Source organism: Pelmatolapia mariae, linkage group LG6 (genome assembly GCF_036321145.2).
Source record: "Pelmatolapia mariae isolate MD_Pm_ZW linkage group LG6, Pm_UMD_F_2, whole genome shotgun sequence".
In the NCBI taxonomy this organism is placed as follows: Eukaryota; Metazoa; Chordata; class Actinopteri; order Cichliformes; family Cichlidae; genus Pelmatolapia; species Pelmatolapia mariae.
Genome location: NC_086232.1, coordinates 26948369 through 26966426, shown reverse-complemented (window position 1 = coordinate 26966426; position 18058 = coordinate 26948369). Strand labels below are relative to the sequence as shown.

The 18058-nt window shown below is 39.0% G+C and overlaps 1 protein-coding gene across 1 annotated transcript; it reads right to left on the bottom strand.

Annotated features, from left to right (window-relative positions):
- Nucleotides 1–4168: 4168 nt before the first annotated feature.
- LOC134629257 (inward rectifier potassium channel 4-like) lies at nt 4169–15953 on the bottom strand. The gene is made up of 3 exons (XM_063476434.1): nt 15691–15953; nt 7409–7587; nt 4169–6279 (listed from the first exon to the last, which is right to left on the bottom strand). Exons 2-3 carry the CDS (start codon nt 7498–7500, stop codon nt 4680–4682), a joined length of 1692 nt encoding a protein of 563 aa, XP_063332504.1. The 5' UTR covers nt 7501–7587; nt 15691–15953; the 3' UTR covers nt 4169–4679.
- Between the last annotated feature and the right edge of the window lie 2105 nt (nt 15954–18058).

Genomic DNA, 18058 nt, shown 5'->3' with positions numbered 1-18058 from the left:
AAACAACAAAACCCTGTTTAATTAAGCTTTCACTGAGATGCCGTGACCTTGCTCTATGCTTTAAAGTCCATTACTACTTTTGTGTATTTAGCAGCTACCTAGATTCACACTTTTAACAGCATCTCCCAAAATAGAAAGACTGCAAGTCTGCTCCAAGGATGGTCAACTCAACAACAACTACTTCATTTTTTTAAAGCTTGATTTGGATTCAGATTTGCAGATAGATAAATTATAATGTGTGAGGTCATGTGCGGAATTTGCAAGGTCAGATGTTAGCATACTTGCAACAAAAAGTTGCTCTTTAGTAACAACTGTTATCTACACTTTTATTTAGTAAACACTTGCGTATTGTATAAAAGCACAGCTGTCACACTGGGGTCTTGTTGCAGCATGTACAGGAAATATGATTAAAGCAACTTAAAAGTGATCTGGACTTCTGAGTTCTCCTTTAAGACAGGCTACACCTTACAACAGAAAGTGTGACCTTGGTCATGACCGAAGCCCTGAGAGTATATGTGCCCACCTTCTCTGTTGTTAAATGGGATTATTTAGCCTGATTCTATAATAGTGAATCCTTTTTTACTTTGGTGGCAGGTTGAATGTCTCTATAAAATTTCTGTCTGTCACTGCTTTCTTTTTTCTTTGTCCATGAACTCCTCTTAAACCATGAGGAGTTGAGCATTATAATTATATATTTATAATTTATATCTACAAAAATTGGTTTCAGGTTGCCTGGCAACTACCAAGAATATGATAAAATGACCTATTTTTAACCTTTTAGAACCTAAAGCAATTTATTAGGAAATAGTGTTGTTTTAATTTCATGACAATAACATCTCCTTTATATCCACAAAAACTGAAATGTACATGCCTGGCAACCACCTAGCAACAGGCTGAAATGACCCATTTTTAGCATATAAACAACAGCTACCATCCCCTCATTTTTTCTCAATGTGGTTAAGTACTGTTAAGTATAGCAGTTTGCCGACAGCACAAACAGGCGTGGGCATGTACTAGTGTTCATAAGACATAAGTGCTTCCAACAAGTGGTCTTCGCTTTAAAATCTTAATATTTTGCTGGAGAATTCTCAGTTCAATACCTGTGTTTTTTAGCACCTTTTGCTATGAGAAAAAGCACATATTGGGTCTAATAAATTTTAGTGGCAAGTTGGCTACCCATGACAGAAAACAGGGAAATCTAAACTGAAAATCCCAAGATGTTTTCCACATTTCTACCCAGCTGATCCTCTTGAGGGCCTTATGTCTTTCATATGACTCCTTGGAGACGCTGTGAACCTCAGATTATAAGCCACTGTGCTAAATTATTCCTGTGAGTGATCACCCTTTAGAGAAACCACCTGTTTACTCCAAGGTTTTTAATCACATTTTAATAAACATCATGAAAATAACAGTGTAGTAATATTACAGCTCTTTCCTCATGGCATCACTGTTCAATGTCGCAGTTCAGCCACATGATGGAGCCTGCAACCAAGGAAATTCCTACAGATTCGCTTCAGTTCCTCTTGATGTTTTAAATGCTATTTATATATTTTGCTTTGTTTTTCTACTTTTCTATTTCTTTATGTCTTTATTCTTTATTTCAAAGTATCCTTTCATTCCAGTCGACGATTTGTCAGGCTGAAATCTGTCCTTTTCTCTGTGACTCTGTGAAAACACAACCAGATTAAAAATTTTGCTTGTGTGCCACTGCAAAGTCCTCATCCTTGTCCAAATATAGGTCTTGTAGGTGAGATTGATGGAGGGTTTGCCCTTCATATCACGACTGAATTAGCCTGCCTGTGAACCCAAGGGGCAAAGCTGCATCTAAGTCCCCATCAAGAGCACACGACAGAGGACTTTTTGGCAGAAGTGATGGTATTTGGTACTCACAGTCCTGAATCTGGTTGTTCCATTTTGCAATCTCATTTTAATCTTCTCATTTGGATTTTATTTCGAAATAAATCTTATTGTTACTTAACATATGTCCACAGGACTCCCCAGAATTGTTTTTGTCCATTTATTTTGTTAAAAAATAAATACAAACCATTCTGCAGCCTCTCTAGTCTGCGTGAACCAGTTTAACTATATATTAGAAATTCTGTTTTCTCATTGGAAGAAGGCTATTAATTATCTGCTGCCTGTCATTAATAATGCATTGTGATGGTGACCAAATTTTAATCTTAGCAATTGGTTGATTAGTGCTGAAATTCACATTAAAGACTAATGCTGTTGATCTTATCATGTGAGAATATAACTTTGAGAGTTGATCTCTTTATCTAAGCCTATAACATATATATCTAAATTATTATCTCCCATGTCTAAACTAATTTGTAATGTTAAAACAAGTTTATGTAACGTTAGGCTGACATGTCTCAGCAAAAATTGTAAACAAGGTTCTGTTTTTTTCTGGCTAGTGACATCACGATATACCTGTAGGAGTTAGGTCTGTGGAGTCACACGGTTTTTGATGGGTGCAAAATGGAGTGGAATATAATGAGAGCAATTTAATTGATTTGTCGTATAATTTTTTTGTTTAAGTAAAAATTTTCGAAGAATGTATGGGACTCAGAAGATTTATTCCTTCGTGTCATACTGAAAGCAGAGCACAGGCCTGCTCAGTAGGCCTCAACTCTTCCACCTCCAGTGCCACCGCCTCACTACAGATAACAATATTGTCTACAAACGTTATAGTCCACAAAGACCCCTGCCTGACCTCATTGGCCACTGTCAAAAAGAAGGGTCTCAAAGCAGATTCCTGATGTAATCCCATCCTCACCTTCACTTCTACTGCACACCTCACCGCTGTCTCACAGTCCACATGTCCTACACCACCACACATGTCTCTGCCACTCCTTTGGCTTCCTTATGCTAAGATCACATCTGCAGTGCGTTTTCTTGACATGAAGCCATACATTTGCTCACTGATGCTCATCTCTCTCCTTAACCTAGTTTCTTGGTAAGGCTCATGAGGGCTATCCCTCTGTAGTTTCCACAGCCCTCACATCACCTTATCAGTGTATCAGTACACTTCTTCATTCTTTAGGCATCCTCTCACTCTCCAGGATTGTTTCAAACAATCTGGTGAAAAAGTCTGCTGCCCTCTCCCTTAGACATACCTGCCCAGGTATGTCATCTGGACCAAGCGCTTTTCCACTCTTCAACCTCTTAATAACTGACCTCACTTCCTCCTCTTCTTCCCTTCCTGGTTCACTAACCTTCCTCCATCTCTCTCTCTCTTCATCCATCAGCTCCTTAAAGTAAAAACACATAAATAAAATCAAAGTAATTTCTACTCAAGTTTAAGTTAAAGTTAGACAATATTCACTAGATTTCACCAGCAGCAACCAAATTTTCATCAGAACAAAGGTCAGCTGGTTCTGAAACCTGATTGGTACACACTAAAATGTGGCATCATCTCTTCCTTCTAAGACCTGCCCACGTCCAACATAGCTACTTCCATGGTAACCAAGAGAGTGAAAAAAGTAGTTGTGGAGCCCCCAAAAAAATCTGTTATCCACTGACTTCACTCTGTAAAATACTCTTTCTAAAAATATCTTAATGTAAGTTTAGTTTATAGCAACAATAAAAGAGTGCAACAAATAACCCAGAGCCTTCGTTAGAGCCCTTTTCATAGACTTTTCATATATGTATATATCTTCTTTTTTTTGCACTAGGCTTTAAACATGCTTCAGTTTTTAGCAGTTTGAAGTGGTTTTAATTTTTTTTAGAAACTACTCATTTGTATACTCTCATAGAAAAGCACCTGTAACATCACAACACATAATAAGGCTAAAAATATGTCTTAATTGGACTGATCAAAGTGGTAAATGGCACGAAAGCTGCAAAATTATTTGAAAATGTGAAATAATTTCGAGACTGACGAGAGGCAGTTCCAGTCATAACAGTACATACTGCTGTTTATTAGGTGGTTTTGTTCATACAAAACATCACACAGTTGCAAAGTGTTTGTGTTTGTTGAAAAAAAAGTAAGAGTAAAGTGCTTGTTCATCATGTGCACAGGTTTGAATTGTATAGTGTGGTTCTGGATTTACATCTGTGCTTTGTTAGCGCTAAAGAATATACAGTGATGAACTTCGAAAGAAAAGAGAGAGAAGTGCTTACTTATCAGATGTGAAATGCAGCAGAATTCAGGCAAGAAGACAGAAGATGAAAATGCAGAAGTAATTTATTTTTACACAAAGAAAACAAGTGTGTTACAGTTTGAAGCATTTGTGTCATGCTTACTTTTTTTTTTATCCTGTAGCTATCTGCATATGATGTCAACTCATTATAAAGTTAAAAGAAAATTATATCATATTTACAAAAACAAAAATGAATGGAAATCAATAACAGAAAGCTTAGTTGCACCTAAAACAAAAGTCACACAGAAACAGACAAGTAAGCAATTGAATTTTCAGGGTAACTCATGATTGAAGACAATTACCTCGTCACCGTGTTTAAAAGCAGGTGAGCTGTGCAGTTCGACAGATGTTGATGTTACACTGAAAGTGTGCATTATCTGAAACCATGAGAACTAAAAGCTGTGTGTATTTTCGCAAGACCTCCACGGGTATGCTTTAAATTGCGTTCACCATCTTTTATTTTTTACAAGAGTTCAATACTTTGGTTGGGTGCACGCAAAGAGAGGAAATAAATGGAAGAGCAGTCATTACCATTGATTAAACTCCTGACTCTCTGCTGATGTATAAAGGTAGAGCAGGCTGTAGTCTGTCAAGGCTGATCTGATTTTCTGTATCCAGAACACATAACATCTCCACTCTCTGCTCTTCCACAAATGTCTCCTTGAAACCTAAATCACCCAGCTGCTCCTTTGGATCCTTCTCATCCTCATCATCCCCACAGCACAAAGCTACCTCGTTCTCGTAGCAGAAAGCACTGGGAGAGTGTGAGCCCAGTAGGCGATGGCTCGCCCTCGGAGCAAACGGTGAGGGGGACTGAGAGCAGCTCGAGCTGGAGGATGAGGAGTGCTCCCTGTGACCCATCATCTGGTTCAGTTCCCTGGCACTGCAAATAGGTGTAGATGGCACTTCATAGGTCTTATGGAAGCGGGAATAGTCCACATGGTAGCGATCACCCTTCTCAAACACCACAGGCTCAAAGCGGTGACCCCAAAGGATCTCCTTGGCCAAGTAGGAGCTGCGAGCCTGAGTGGTCATAGCTGTCGCCTCCACCATGCCCTCCAGGATGACCACAATCTCAAAGTCCTCCTTCTGCAAGTCATTGCGGTTCAGGTTATACAGAGGACTGTTCTTGTTGATCTCGTGGACCACCACCAGCGGCGACACCAGAAACAGCCGATCCAGTCCGTCATCATAGCCGACGTCAATGTCCGTTTGCTCCAAGGGGAGGTATTCGCCCTCTGCAGTCACGTAGGGCTTTATGAGCTGAGCACGGACGTGGGCCTCTACAATGTGGCTTTTGCGCATGTTTCCCAGGCGCCACATGAGGCACAGCTTCCCGTCTCGCAGAGCGATGACAGCGTGATGCGAGAACAGCAAGGTCTGCGCCCGCTTTTTGGGCCGCACCATCTTTGCCATGATGGTCCCTATCATGAAGGAGTCAATAATGCAGCCCACAATGGACTGCACCACAACGGTCACCACTGCAAACGGACACTCTTCGGTGACACACCGGAAACCGTATCCAATGGTGGTCTGAGTCTCTATGGAGAAGAGGAATGCCCCAATGAAACCCTGGATGTGGAGAATACATGGCCGCCACTCGGTTTTTCCTTCCTCTGCGCTACTTCGAGCATCTCCATCCTTATCAGGGATGCGAATGTCAAAGTCTCCATGAGCGTATGCCACTCCCCAGAAGATCAGGCCAAACAGCAGCCAAGACAGAAGGAAGGTGGTGGTGAAGATGAGCAGGAGGTAGCGCCAGCGTATGTCCACACAAGTGGTGAAGATGTCAGCCAGGTATCGTCGTGGTTTATCCTCCATGTTGTTGAAAACCACGTTGCACTGGCCGTTCTTCTTCACAAAGCGACTGCGCACACGCCCGATGCCCAGATCCAGGCCCAGGCGGCATGAAGGTGAAGCTCGGCAGCTGTTGTGGACAATCGGATCATTTGTCACCCTCAGAGACAGAGCCCCTCTTCCGTCATCGCTTCCTGGACACTCTCCTCCTCCCCCTCCTCCTTCCTCACCTCGCATGCAGGCCCCGGATAGCGTTTGCTGGCTCAGAGGACTGTGTCCGTTGTGGAGGCCCAGGCTGGAGATCTTCAGGGCATCTTCATCTGTGGAAACGATGCTGTATCTGGAAGAAAAATGAAGGAAAAACTGAGAAAGAAACAAAAAAAAATGAGTCAAACTAAATTCTTAATTAGTAGTTTATGGAGCCTGAAATGAAAACTGCTGATTTTAGATTTTCTCATCCACCTGCATCAACAGTATGAATGGTTGCATCAAGCTAACTTTGACTGATAATGACTGACTACATTTGTTCGAACAAATATGAATAAACTCGCATGACACAGACAGGAATAAACTCTCTGTAACTAGTATTCTCTGAGTTACAGCTTAGCTCAAATTTTGTCAGAATTATAAATCCTTATGTGTATGTTGACATCTTCACTATCGGTGTGGTATATAAGTGTGTGTGTGTTTATAATATTTTTTTCTAAGATATTATTTTCTATAAGCTAATCAAAAGCAAACCCTTTATATTTATCTTAATAATCTTCAAGCTGCCTCGACAAATCCTGACAGACCTGCAGCTCTAACAGCTCTATGTACTTGGGATTGAAATATGGCAACAAGTAAGTACAATTATTTTTCTTTTTTCTTTTTTAAAACTACCTTATTAAACGTTACGCTTTTTTAGGAATTTCACAAACAGTAACTCATGTGCAGATCAGTGTTATACAGAACCACGTTGTGAGTTTTTAATAAGCTGTCAATCAGATATTAGTATGACTAGGTTATATAAAAGCAGATATAAATACAGGCTGTATCAACTTTAATCTATATTCTGCAGCCGTACTAATCCTTGCATCATTAAGCCTCTGAGTTTCTTGGCCAAAGTTACATGTTTGCATGGCATCAGCGATGTCTTTTGTAATCATCTTTTGTTAGTTGTTGTAAATATCAGTGCGTAGATGGAAAAAAATAAAGAAAGTTTTGTGGCTCACTAAAAACAATGTTCTAAAAGCTGACAGCCCAGTGATCTAGTAAGACTCAGTTAAACTATAGTTAAAGCCTGTAATTCAAAACTTGGAGTAAAGCTGTGCATCTGTTTCAATCTAATGCTTTGATTTTGTGGTTTACTTGTAATATATCTATGTTTAAAAGGCTACTAATGAATGGACATACTTTGCCAAATTGAAAGGAAGAAATGTTCTAGAAGCTGCATCCACTGACATAGTTTCATTTCCATTGGCTCTTACCTGTTGACCCGCACCGCTCCCATGGCACCGGTGATCATCAGGCTGTATCTGCGGGGGCAGTAATGTAGGTTGGGGCGGGTAGTTCCAACCATTAACGTACTGTTGCTGAACAGGGAAGCAGTATGAGCTCAGGTGTGACTTGCTTTTGTTATCAGCACTGTGCTCTCTTGGTGCATTTTCTGTGAATGTAGAGGACAAAGAGGAGCCATGTTGAAGTTTTATAGAATATGAGAATACATCAAAATTTGAGGGTAGATCACAGCATATAAAATGCAACAACTTATGGAGGGGAAACTGAACATAGCTAATTCCTGGGAATTCCTAGGAATATGATAGCCCCGGAGGGCCCAGGAATTAACCATCTTCAGTTTCCCCTCCATCATTTCCATCATTTACATATAGATATATAAAAGGCACTGATATACAGCACCTACACATCATACAACACATCAATGAATCCATAATTAATGATCCAATGATATTACTGATACGATTATGATTCCCACTGCCCCTTCCCATGTCATTCCATCACATTATAGAAAATTCTGTCAGCAGTAAAATGGACAGTCCTGTCTTCTTCAGTAACATTCATGAACATTATTGCCAGCGCTAATGCAGATTATTCAGTTGATTTACTGTAAACCTTCTGCAGCATTCCTCTGGCAATTCTAGAGGATTGCTGCATTACATTTTAATGCACCAATTTAAATTTCTGAGAATTTCTTTAACACTGAACATTCGGATAATTTTCACCTGTCTGTTTATCACTCGCAGTCTACATTGTCACTCACTGGACACTTTATTAGGTACACCTGCATAGTTGGTCATTAAACAATGAACCAATCTCCAGCATCTTCAGTTCATAGCCAAATCCATGCCACGAAGAATAAGGGCAGATCCAGAGTCAAGTGAATATATATTAATTCACCACACAAATATGTTCTAATGTGATAAAATAAAGATTGAAAAAGCAGCAACATAAAAAATAACAATTTCGCTGGTTTAGACTTTTTAATGGAGAATAACAAATGGCAACCTAAAGTAATCTCAGAGACACTGAAGATAGTATGACTGATTCTCACTGGACCGTGAATATTTGTAATAAAGTAATGACATCTCGTCAAATGGGGGCTAACACACAAACAGAAGACAAGAATCTCCCTTAGCCCACCATCCATAGATCCATAAAAAAAGGTCAAAAATTCACAATCAAAAATCCGTCACAAACTTTGGCCTTTCCTAATGCATGGAGCAGACCAGACAGTTTTGTATAATGACAGCACATTGATTAGGTCCTTGCTAGTGATTAGCCTTAGGGACCTTCAGGCCAAACCAGGGGTGGAAAACCAGACGGGCTGTGGAAGGGACAAAGGTTTTAAGAGATGAATCAGTGGTAATCTACTGTTAGAGGAACAATTGATTCGCTGTTTTGGCCTGATGACAGGGTTATGTCAGCAAACCGGGAACCGGGATGAACAAAAACCACAGGGTTGCATAACCAGTAGAGGGCCAGTGACACGCAACACAACAGGGCGTTAGTGGTTTATGTTTTATTGTATGTGAATCACTTTGCCTGACGTGAATTAGCCGACAGGCGTGCATTAATGAAAGAGCAGAAATGGATTGTCTTGGGAAAATTTCTGACAACTGTAGTTTAAAAGCCTCCGTTCGATATCGCCATTACGTCAATAACAAGCACATGCACCGCTACACATTTTAACACACATGAGCACACACACGCAAGCAGATTTTGATGGGATTTGGTGTCGTGTAATGAACCCTTGTATGCAACGGTTCCACGCTCGTGTTACACCAAGGACAGATGTTACGAACTGGCTGCTCAGTGGCTGGATAAAGGATGATCTTCTATTGGATAATCCCAATAGGGCAGATGATTACATCATCTTAACTCTCACAGCTGGAGGAGGGAACCTTTACTTATGGAGTTCTTAAAGACGTCAGGCAGTATGTCGTGCCACACGGGTCTGACCCGTGTGAGTGTCAACGAGTTCATTTGTGGGCTAAGGCGAGCACGACACAGTTCACAGGCTGGTCTGTTTGGCCTGCATTTATAATGGGAAAATTACTCTTTCTTGTTGCCCTGATTTATTGTAGATTTGTTATATTTTGACTAAATTTTGTTTAGATTTGTCAGCAGAAACATGTCATTAATAATGCTATTATATTTGCTTCTTTAGGCTTTGCAGTTTTACATGACATGCAGTTTTGTTTTGCTTCTCAAGGTAGTTTTGTATTGTTTTTTTGATGATTTACAGTTTTTCCAAATATCAATAATTTCATCTTAAATTGTAAATTGACTAGTACTGACATTCACACACACACAATGCCATACTGACATGATAACTTCACACAAATGCTGTCGATTTGTCGTACATCTCTCATTCCACCACATCACAGAGGTGCTCTGTTGGTTTGAGCGGGCCATTTAAGTAAAGGGAACTCATTGCCATTTTCAAGAAACCAGTTTGAGGTGATTTAAACTTTGCGACATGGTGCGTTGTCCTGCTGGAAGCAACCAACAGAATGACATGGCCAGCAAAAATACTTAGGTAAGCTTTGCCATTTAAACGATGCTAAGTTTGTACTAAGACGCCCAAAGTGTCCCAAATATTCCCCCCTCACCATTACACCACTGATAGCAGCCTGAGCTACTGATGCAAGGCAAGACACAGCTATGTTGTTCACACCAAATTCTGACATGCGATCAAAATTAAGACTCACTGGACGAGGCAACATTTTTCTTCAGGTTTCATTTATTTTGTGTTCAGAGATGCTCTTCTGCATACCTTGATTTTAATGAATGTTATTTAACTTACTACCTTCCTTTCAGCTCAAAGCAGCCCGGCCATTCTCCTCTGACATCTGACATCAGCAAAGCATTTTCAACCAGAGAACTGCCACTCGCCAGATATTTTCTCTTTTTTGAACCCAGTGCTGTTCTCTCTTTTGAACAGCAGCCACAACCATACCATGCTGAACTTCTGCAGGGCATCTAGATCGTGTCTGCATACCCAAATGCAAGGAGTTGCTGCCATGTATTTGGATGATTAGACATTTGGATTGAACAGGCACATGTAGTTAAATTATCTGTGAGTGCATATACCCTTGTGCTTTTCACATTTAAGCGAGCACTCAAAATGCTTTTAACTCCACGCCACATTCATACACACATTCATGAAGCACGTTATTCTATATGTTTAAGGATATTTCTTACTTTCATGCACACATTTACTCCGATGGATACATCAGGACTAATCTGGGGTTCAACATCTTGCCCAAGGACACCTTGAACCACAAATTCACCCTTTCCACCTCCCTTATATTTGTGCTTCAGCCACGTTCACAAAATCCATTTATTACATCTGTTTTCTTGACTTCTTTGACGGCAGATTAAACTGAACTGCCTATCCTTAGTGGTTCAAGATTGTTTCTTTTTATTACAATGGTGGAAATTAAAATTATACTTATAAGTTTATTATGCGTTTTTTTTTGTTTTGTTTTTAAGTTTTAGTCAATGTCAGAAATAAAGAAGATTTTTGTTTTTAAAGGGCGGACAGCACTACACAAAAATATAAATAAATAATTAAAAATCAATTCACAACAAGGTTTGAAGATATGAATGGGCATGGATATAATAAAATTAAAAAATGATAACTCTCAAACTATTAGCCTCCCAACAATTTTTTATTTTTTTTTTTGTAGTTGTAGTTAAGCCTTTGGAGCCATGTTGGCTGATCTGTTTGTTCGCATTGTGTCCAAAATAAGGGGAATACCTTGCAGTATTTATAGTACAGCACAGCAGTTTAGTGTTGTTGCCATGGTGATCATCATTTTGACAAAGCCATAGACACATCTTTCAGTGAACGCAGTTAAATACAATTTAATGTATGTAATGATTATAGAAGTAGTGGTTTCACAAAACCAAGTTCACCTTCTAGGAGTGCAGGCGAAACTCCCGATGCTTCAGAAAATCCTGTCACTTTATTGGGCTGTTAGAAAAATATTCTACTCTATGACATGATCTCAATAAAAACATAAAAGAACATTACAAGTTTCATAAAACAAGCTTTGTTCTTACTAAAACACGAACAAAACAGCTATGGAGGTAAACATCATGAAATACAGGCCCATTTTTGTTTCCACCAGTTACGAAATAAGTAAAAATAAAATAAGGTAGAGTTTGAACATCCCCTTTACTTTGAATACAAGCCTTTACCATCATGTAACACATGTTAAACTGCATCCATCAGCTACGAATATGAAACACTTCCTGTGTGGTGTCTCTTTAGGCTGCCAAAATGTGACACAAACTACCTAAAAATTCCTTCCAGCTTTAATCAAAATGTTGAACTGTGGTGCTAAAACCTAAACGGAGCAGTATACAGCATGTACATGTGGATTCAGATTCATGGATTCAATCCTAGCAATTTGAAATTCTCTGCAATTCTTCACTGAATTAATGTCTCCTTAAGGTATGTCCACACAGGAAGCGGATCACTTCTCATGTATCGCTTTGAACCTGACCGTTTGTCACTAATGGACATTCAAGGCCCCTGTTGCCTAGGTAACCGTCTATTACACTGCTATATGTCAATCAGTGGTTTGCTTCCCCTCGAAGTTGAGAAAAGTTTACCACAGACCCGCTCACTACCTTTTCCTGTGTCCTCTATGTAAAACAACGGACTGTAGCGCGATGTCACTTTTGGATATTTGTACTTTCTCTTCTATTTTCTTATTCCTCATCATTAGTCAGTTACTGTTTTTTATGCATGCTGGTCCCTTTTTCCCCAGCTGACAGTAGTCCAGGGAGAGAGCTACAGTAATTGATGATCATAGTTAGTGTATTAGCTGTCGCCATAGGAACATCTCTTCTCTCAAAGGGACTGATTCGCTGTGCTCTGTGTGTTTGTGTGTGATGATGATTTATCCTGTGAGACAGGACGAGATAAACTGACTGAGAGAGGAGAGAGCCATCCACAGAGTCGCACCAAAACTCAACAGGGATACAGCACAGTGCATGACAAAGCTCTACAAGATTAATATTATTATTAAATACTGTGTCAAAGACTCTGAGAGGGATGCTCATGCGTGACGTAGCTCTTATTCAACTACGTCAGCCGAGCCAAACTTTCATATTCCAACATAATAATCCCATGCAGAGGAGAGGATGTAGGAAGCCCTCTTCAAATAACAGATTACTACTTCCCTTAATCCCTCGATCCAAACAACAATACGAAAGGTGGATGGCAGTAGCTGTATGACCTGGCTTAAGCCCTTTTGTGTAATCTGATCATGTAATCTGACATCTGATCATATGAGAAGAGGAGAATGAGAAAAAAGAAACACACAGATAAAGAAAAAGGGAAAGAAACAAAGAAATAAAGGTTTACAGGTGCAAGGTCACTTGAGGTGGCCAAAGAGTGGGGAAAAAATACAGATTAAGATGAAGAGATTATGACATCAGAGGATGTTACTATAAAGTGTAATGCCATTTGCATAAAATTAGAAGATTTACACACCACAATAGGGTAAAACACACACACACACACACACACACACACACACACACACACACACACACACACACACACACACACACACACACACACACGTGTATTCTGCACCCTGTTTTTGTATTTCTTCCTTCTGCCTGTGTAAATGCTTTTTTATAAAGAAATGTGCGAGAGAACTGGCACGCTTTTGGGTGTGATTTTTTGTTGTCCTCTATTTTTCTGTATTTCTGTACAAGATGTTCTTAAGTGAGAAGGACCTACATATCCCTGAGGACAGCACTGGCTCTACACTCTGTCCAAGTTAAAAAAAAAATAGGATCTTGATCACTCAGCAGACCTGACTATACACACACACACACACACACACACACACACACACACACACACACACACACACACACACACATACACACACGAAATAAGCAGTGACTAGTTGAAACTGTTGAAAAGGTTTAGTCTTAACAAAAGAATTAAATTTACTTAGTCTTCTACATATACAAGCCAGTGGATAAAGTAAGTGCTGGTAACAGCTGCTGGACTAGCATACTGCTAGTATTACATTGCCCAGCACCACTGTATGACCAAATACTGCACTTTCTACTTCACACAATTTATTGTAAAGATAATAAAAAATAATCAACAGCTGCAACACTAAAGTGATCAACAGCAATGAATCATTAATTATGATCCAATAAGAATATATATGTGATTTTGAAATGTGCAACATAATGAGTATGTTTGCTTTATTTAATTAAAATATTTTTGTTTGTATAACTTTTTGTGCACTATTAAGCGACTGAAGTACACTGCAGAAAGTTCCATAAAAATTCTGTATTATGAAACATCTTAAAGTGAAGGAATTTTCTGAATACATTTTTTATGAATGTTTTTCTGTATTTTTAACCAGACCTTGAATTTGATTATTTACAGAGATGCACATAAACCTTAATAAATAGATCATGTGCCATATGAAGATTACTAGGGTATTCTCCTTTTTCTTACTTTTGTTTTTGGTTTTTTGTTTTGTTTTTTTAAACATATAGGAATATAACTTTTACTTAAATAAAAATATACATACTTTTTTTTTACACTTTTAAAACAATTACTGTGTCCAACACACAAAAAAATAAAAACATCAGCAGGACATGCAACATCAAACATCAACAGGCTGTGCATGAAGCAGAGAATCTTGCCCAGTTTTTCTACACTGACTTTTAAATCTCATTAAATATTTGGATTTCCTGTGCCCCAACCCTGCCCCTGTTCCTCGTGACCCCCTGTGTCACCCCAATTGCAAAATCCTGGAAACGTCCCTGCGCTTACCAGACTCATGGCTTCATGGACCTCACGATAATGAACACAGGCAAATCAGCTCAAGTAAATGAAAAAAAGGGAAGAATGGTTTCCTTTCTAAGGATGCAGCTGCTGTGATAGTTTGTGGATGGTTGTTCAGTGTATCAATAATCTGTATCATAAAAGCACTTTTATAATGGACACTATGTCATGATTTTCACTGTTCAATTTGGAGAATGAACAATGAACAGTCTGTCTGTAAATTTTAATTACACGCAGTGGTGGAATCTAATCTTTGTTTTTAAACTTCTGTTCTTTTCAGTTTCTGCTTCAATTTTGTACATTTCAGAAAAAAAAATATTACTCTTCTCGCTTCACTTTTACTTCCCTTTAGAGTGCATTAGATAAACATACTGGTTTATATGACCTCACACCTGTATTTTTGCTCTGTAATAGAGATGTGGATGAAGTCCAACTCTAGTCATTAATCTTGAGACCTTTGACTTGACAGGAAAACAAAAACTGGCAACTGGACTTTGATTTTATTACCACTGACTTCTGACTTCACTTGAACATTTGCCTTTGATTGACTTGATATCCTCCCCCTCAGTTCTGCTGATAATGAACAGGGACTGAAACTCAAACTGTGATCAATGGGAATGAATTTTGCTGGTATTTGAGTGACAACTGAACTACGGCATCAGCACTTTTACTTTCGATATGTTAAGTACAGTTTCCTAGATCAGGCCTACAGAAAGAAATTTTACATGTATCTCTACTGAAGCATCATTTCAGTAAAGTATATTCTGATCCATCCTATAAATAAAGGTCATCATTAGATTGAAAACATATAAGATTAAGTTTCCATCTCTGCTCCGTCCATCCCTGCAGGAGAAGGTCTAACAAGCCGATCAATGGTTCACACAGTGCACGCAAAAGTTATGACAGGGCAGTTTTCAAACAAAGCTGCAGCTATGACGTGTGTCCGTTTCATTGAGGCCACAGGAGCTGTCCAGTGCTGAAAATCAATCCAAAGCCTGCAGGAATAATTGACAGCTGGGAGGTGGAGGAGGAGGAGGGTGGTGAGAGCGGAATACTATCCTAACCTTGAAAATGATGTAGTCCTTTGAAATCTTTTCCTCTATCTGTTTGCCCTGCCCACATTTATTACAGTTGACTTATTCAGTAGCATCAGGGTTTCGTTTAAGTATTGATTACATTTTCTCGGTAGTTAATTAGTTAGAACAGGGAAAGAAGAACTGCAGCAGAGCCTACGAAGGTGGCAGCTCCTTATAATGCACTTTTAAAGAGATCTAGTTTTGGGTGAGGAAAGGAAATACGCTGGGCTAAAAGCTTACATGTAATTGTTCCATCATTATAAACTTAAAACACTTCTTATGAATAAGTCCTTTCCTGTGGGGGAACAAACATAAAGATGGAGCTTTAAACACTCACCTTTGTGTTATTGCAGACTGAATTAGTAGTTTCATCCTCCAAAAAAGAAAAAAGAAACTTGAGTGGATTTACAGTCTCTGCCGCTCTCCCCTCTTTTTCTTCCTCGCTTCCCTTTAATAGAGAAACACCTATGTCATGAATACGCTCCAAGAGTTGTTTTGCACGAACTTGCACATGTCTCCATCCTGAGCTTGGGCTTGTTGCTCCATAGTAGCTGATCAGAGCCGCTCCAGCCTGGTGGTTGTGCATCTGCCCTGATCCCTGCTAGCGTGAGTGTGTGGGAGAGAGGGAGAGAGAGAGAGCGAGAGAGAGAGCGAGAGGGAGAGAGAGAGAGCTCTGATTATGATCCTATTTATATGTGCTATTGTTTTCCCCAGAGAGTGGAGATGTGGACTGTATAATTTAGACTTTAGCCCACTCAGGCAGATACTGAGACTCACATCCTAAAAAAGAAAACAAAAGATAAACACCAGTGAAGACTTTTGTAATCCTGACAAAATCCTGTAGAAATTTAAGAAGTGTCTGTGAAGCATTTTAGTGTGTGTTTATATGGAATAAGGACACAACATGACTTTTCTTGTGTAATATCAAAGGTATTCCTTAAATGCTTCAGTGGAAATCATCCCCACTTTAGATGCATGTTTAGAACATCTACAGTTTCATCTTCTTAATGGGAAAACTGCTCAATTTATTCTGTATGATTACACCGATTTGCCTATTTATTAGGAACACATATCTATGGTTAATGCATACAATAACACATGCAATCAGTCCTGCTCAGGTTCTGTTTTGACCTGAGTGAAAACAAAAGAAAAAAAATCACAAATTTTATGTGTAATATTGATTCTAATTACAAAAACCTTGTCAGAGATTATTTCTAATTAGGATATTAAGAAGCTCTGGTGTTGCCAGGACACTTTGTCTGCTTGATTGAAAGTATTATTATGCTCAATATGTCTTTCTGGTATGATAACCTGACTGAAAAAAAAGGAAGAGACTGGACAGGATTGTCAGAATGCAGAAATATTTATAGGTTCACAGCAAACCTTGATCTGTAATCATCTGTAGCATTGTGCCATTTTAAGGGAAGCCCATTGTTGCTAATCAAGTACACGTCTTTATTCTGATTTTGAATTAATACTCTAGAGGATGGCATTATAGCAGGACTGTTATATTACTCGGCATCACGTATAACAAAGTGGTGTACATGCAAAGAGGAACCCACGGTATTCTTCAGTTACACTGGTGTGGGTCTCAGTCATCGATCTGGCTATTGAAAAGACAACAACAAAAAAAAAAGACTTGCAGCTTTACTTTGACATATGACATCTGGCTTAGCTGACTTCATGTTAATCAGGTTTCATATTAAAAAGAAAATCCTGCTATGGTTGATGGTAATGTTATGAGTTTTACTGAAATGTATTCATAAATCAGTTTGAGTCAGAAATTTTAATTAAAAAATCAGAGATTACTAAATTTAATGCAGCTTATGTTGAGGAAATATGAATGTGTACTATTTTACTGGATGTGTGAAAATTTTCCTTTTTATAATGCAGTCATTAGGATTCTCAGCTGCTAGAGCAAGAATAAGAATGCAGGGTACACAGTGGATAGCTCACCTATCACTGGAGGGGGACCCAAAGTCTCTGCACAAAACTTTTTGGCCATTAAATCTCTGTGCGTGGACTCTCCATGCTCGCCTCTGCAGATAGCTGTCCAGGTTTTGGTTCTGCAGAGTTCTCGTGCTGTTCAAATCAGTGTTGTCACTTCACGCCAGCTTACAGTCAGCAATCGATTCCTCATATTAACACATGTGGATATAAAAAGTATTCAGTAGTCAACAAAAATATACATAGCAACATGCTGGATGCTCAGCTATTTACAGGCATAGCACACCGACACACAGGATCTGACTGGTTTTGAATCATTTAAAGGTTCTTTAAAAGTAGACAACAAGAGGATACTGTAAATGACACATGCTTTACAACCAAGTTGACACACAAAACTGATCTCTTCCATTTTTTTGTGTATTTTTGCAGGATACAAATGGCTTGCACTGTCAACCCTGATGACTGAACAACCAGTCTTTTGACAAGAAGAGTGGTGGAAGAGAGTAATCACTACAAAACTTCCACCGGTTCAGTTCTTCCTCCTCTAAGAATCAACCATAAATTATGTGAGACTAAATAAAAAGGAACTTTTGTTGCTGCTCCTAACTCATTTGTATTTTTCATTTGATTAAGTGTTATTTAAGTGAGATTAACATCTGGTTTAACAGGTTACATAACAATGTTTGTGTTAACATCCTGGAAACTTCAACTGAAAATTTGGAAATAAAAATCTTAAACCTCTAAGTTGCAGATAAATT

Bases quoted from the DNA above. Each gene is read 5' to 3' on its own strand.
- LOC134629257 (XM_063476434.1), bottom strand. From the start codon at position 7,500: ATGGTTGGAACTACCCGCCCCAACCTACATTACTGCCCCCGCAGATAC. The intron at 6,280-7,408 runs GTAAGAGCCAAT...TTTTTCTTCCAG, and splicing joins GGAGCGGTGCGGGTCAACAG to ATACAGCATCGTTTCCACAG.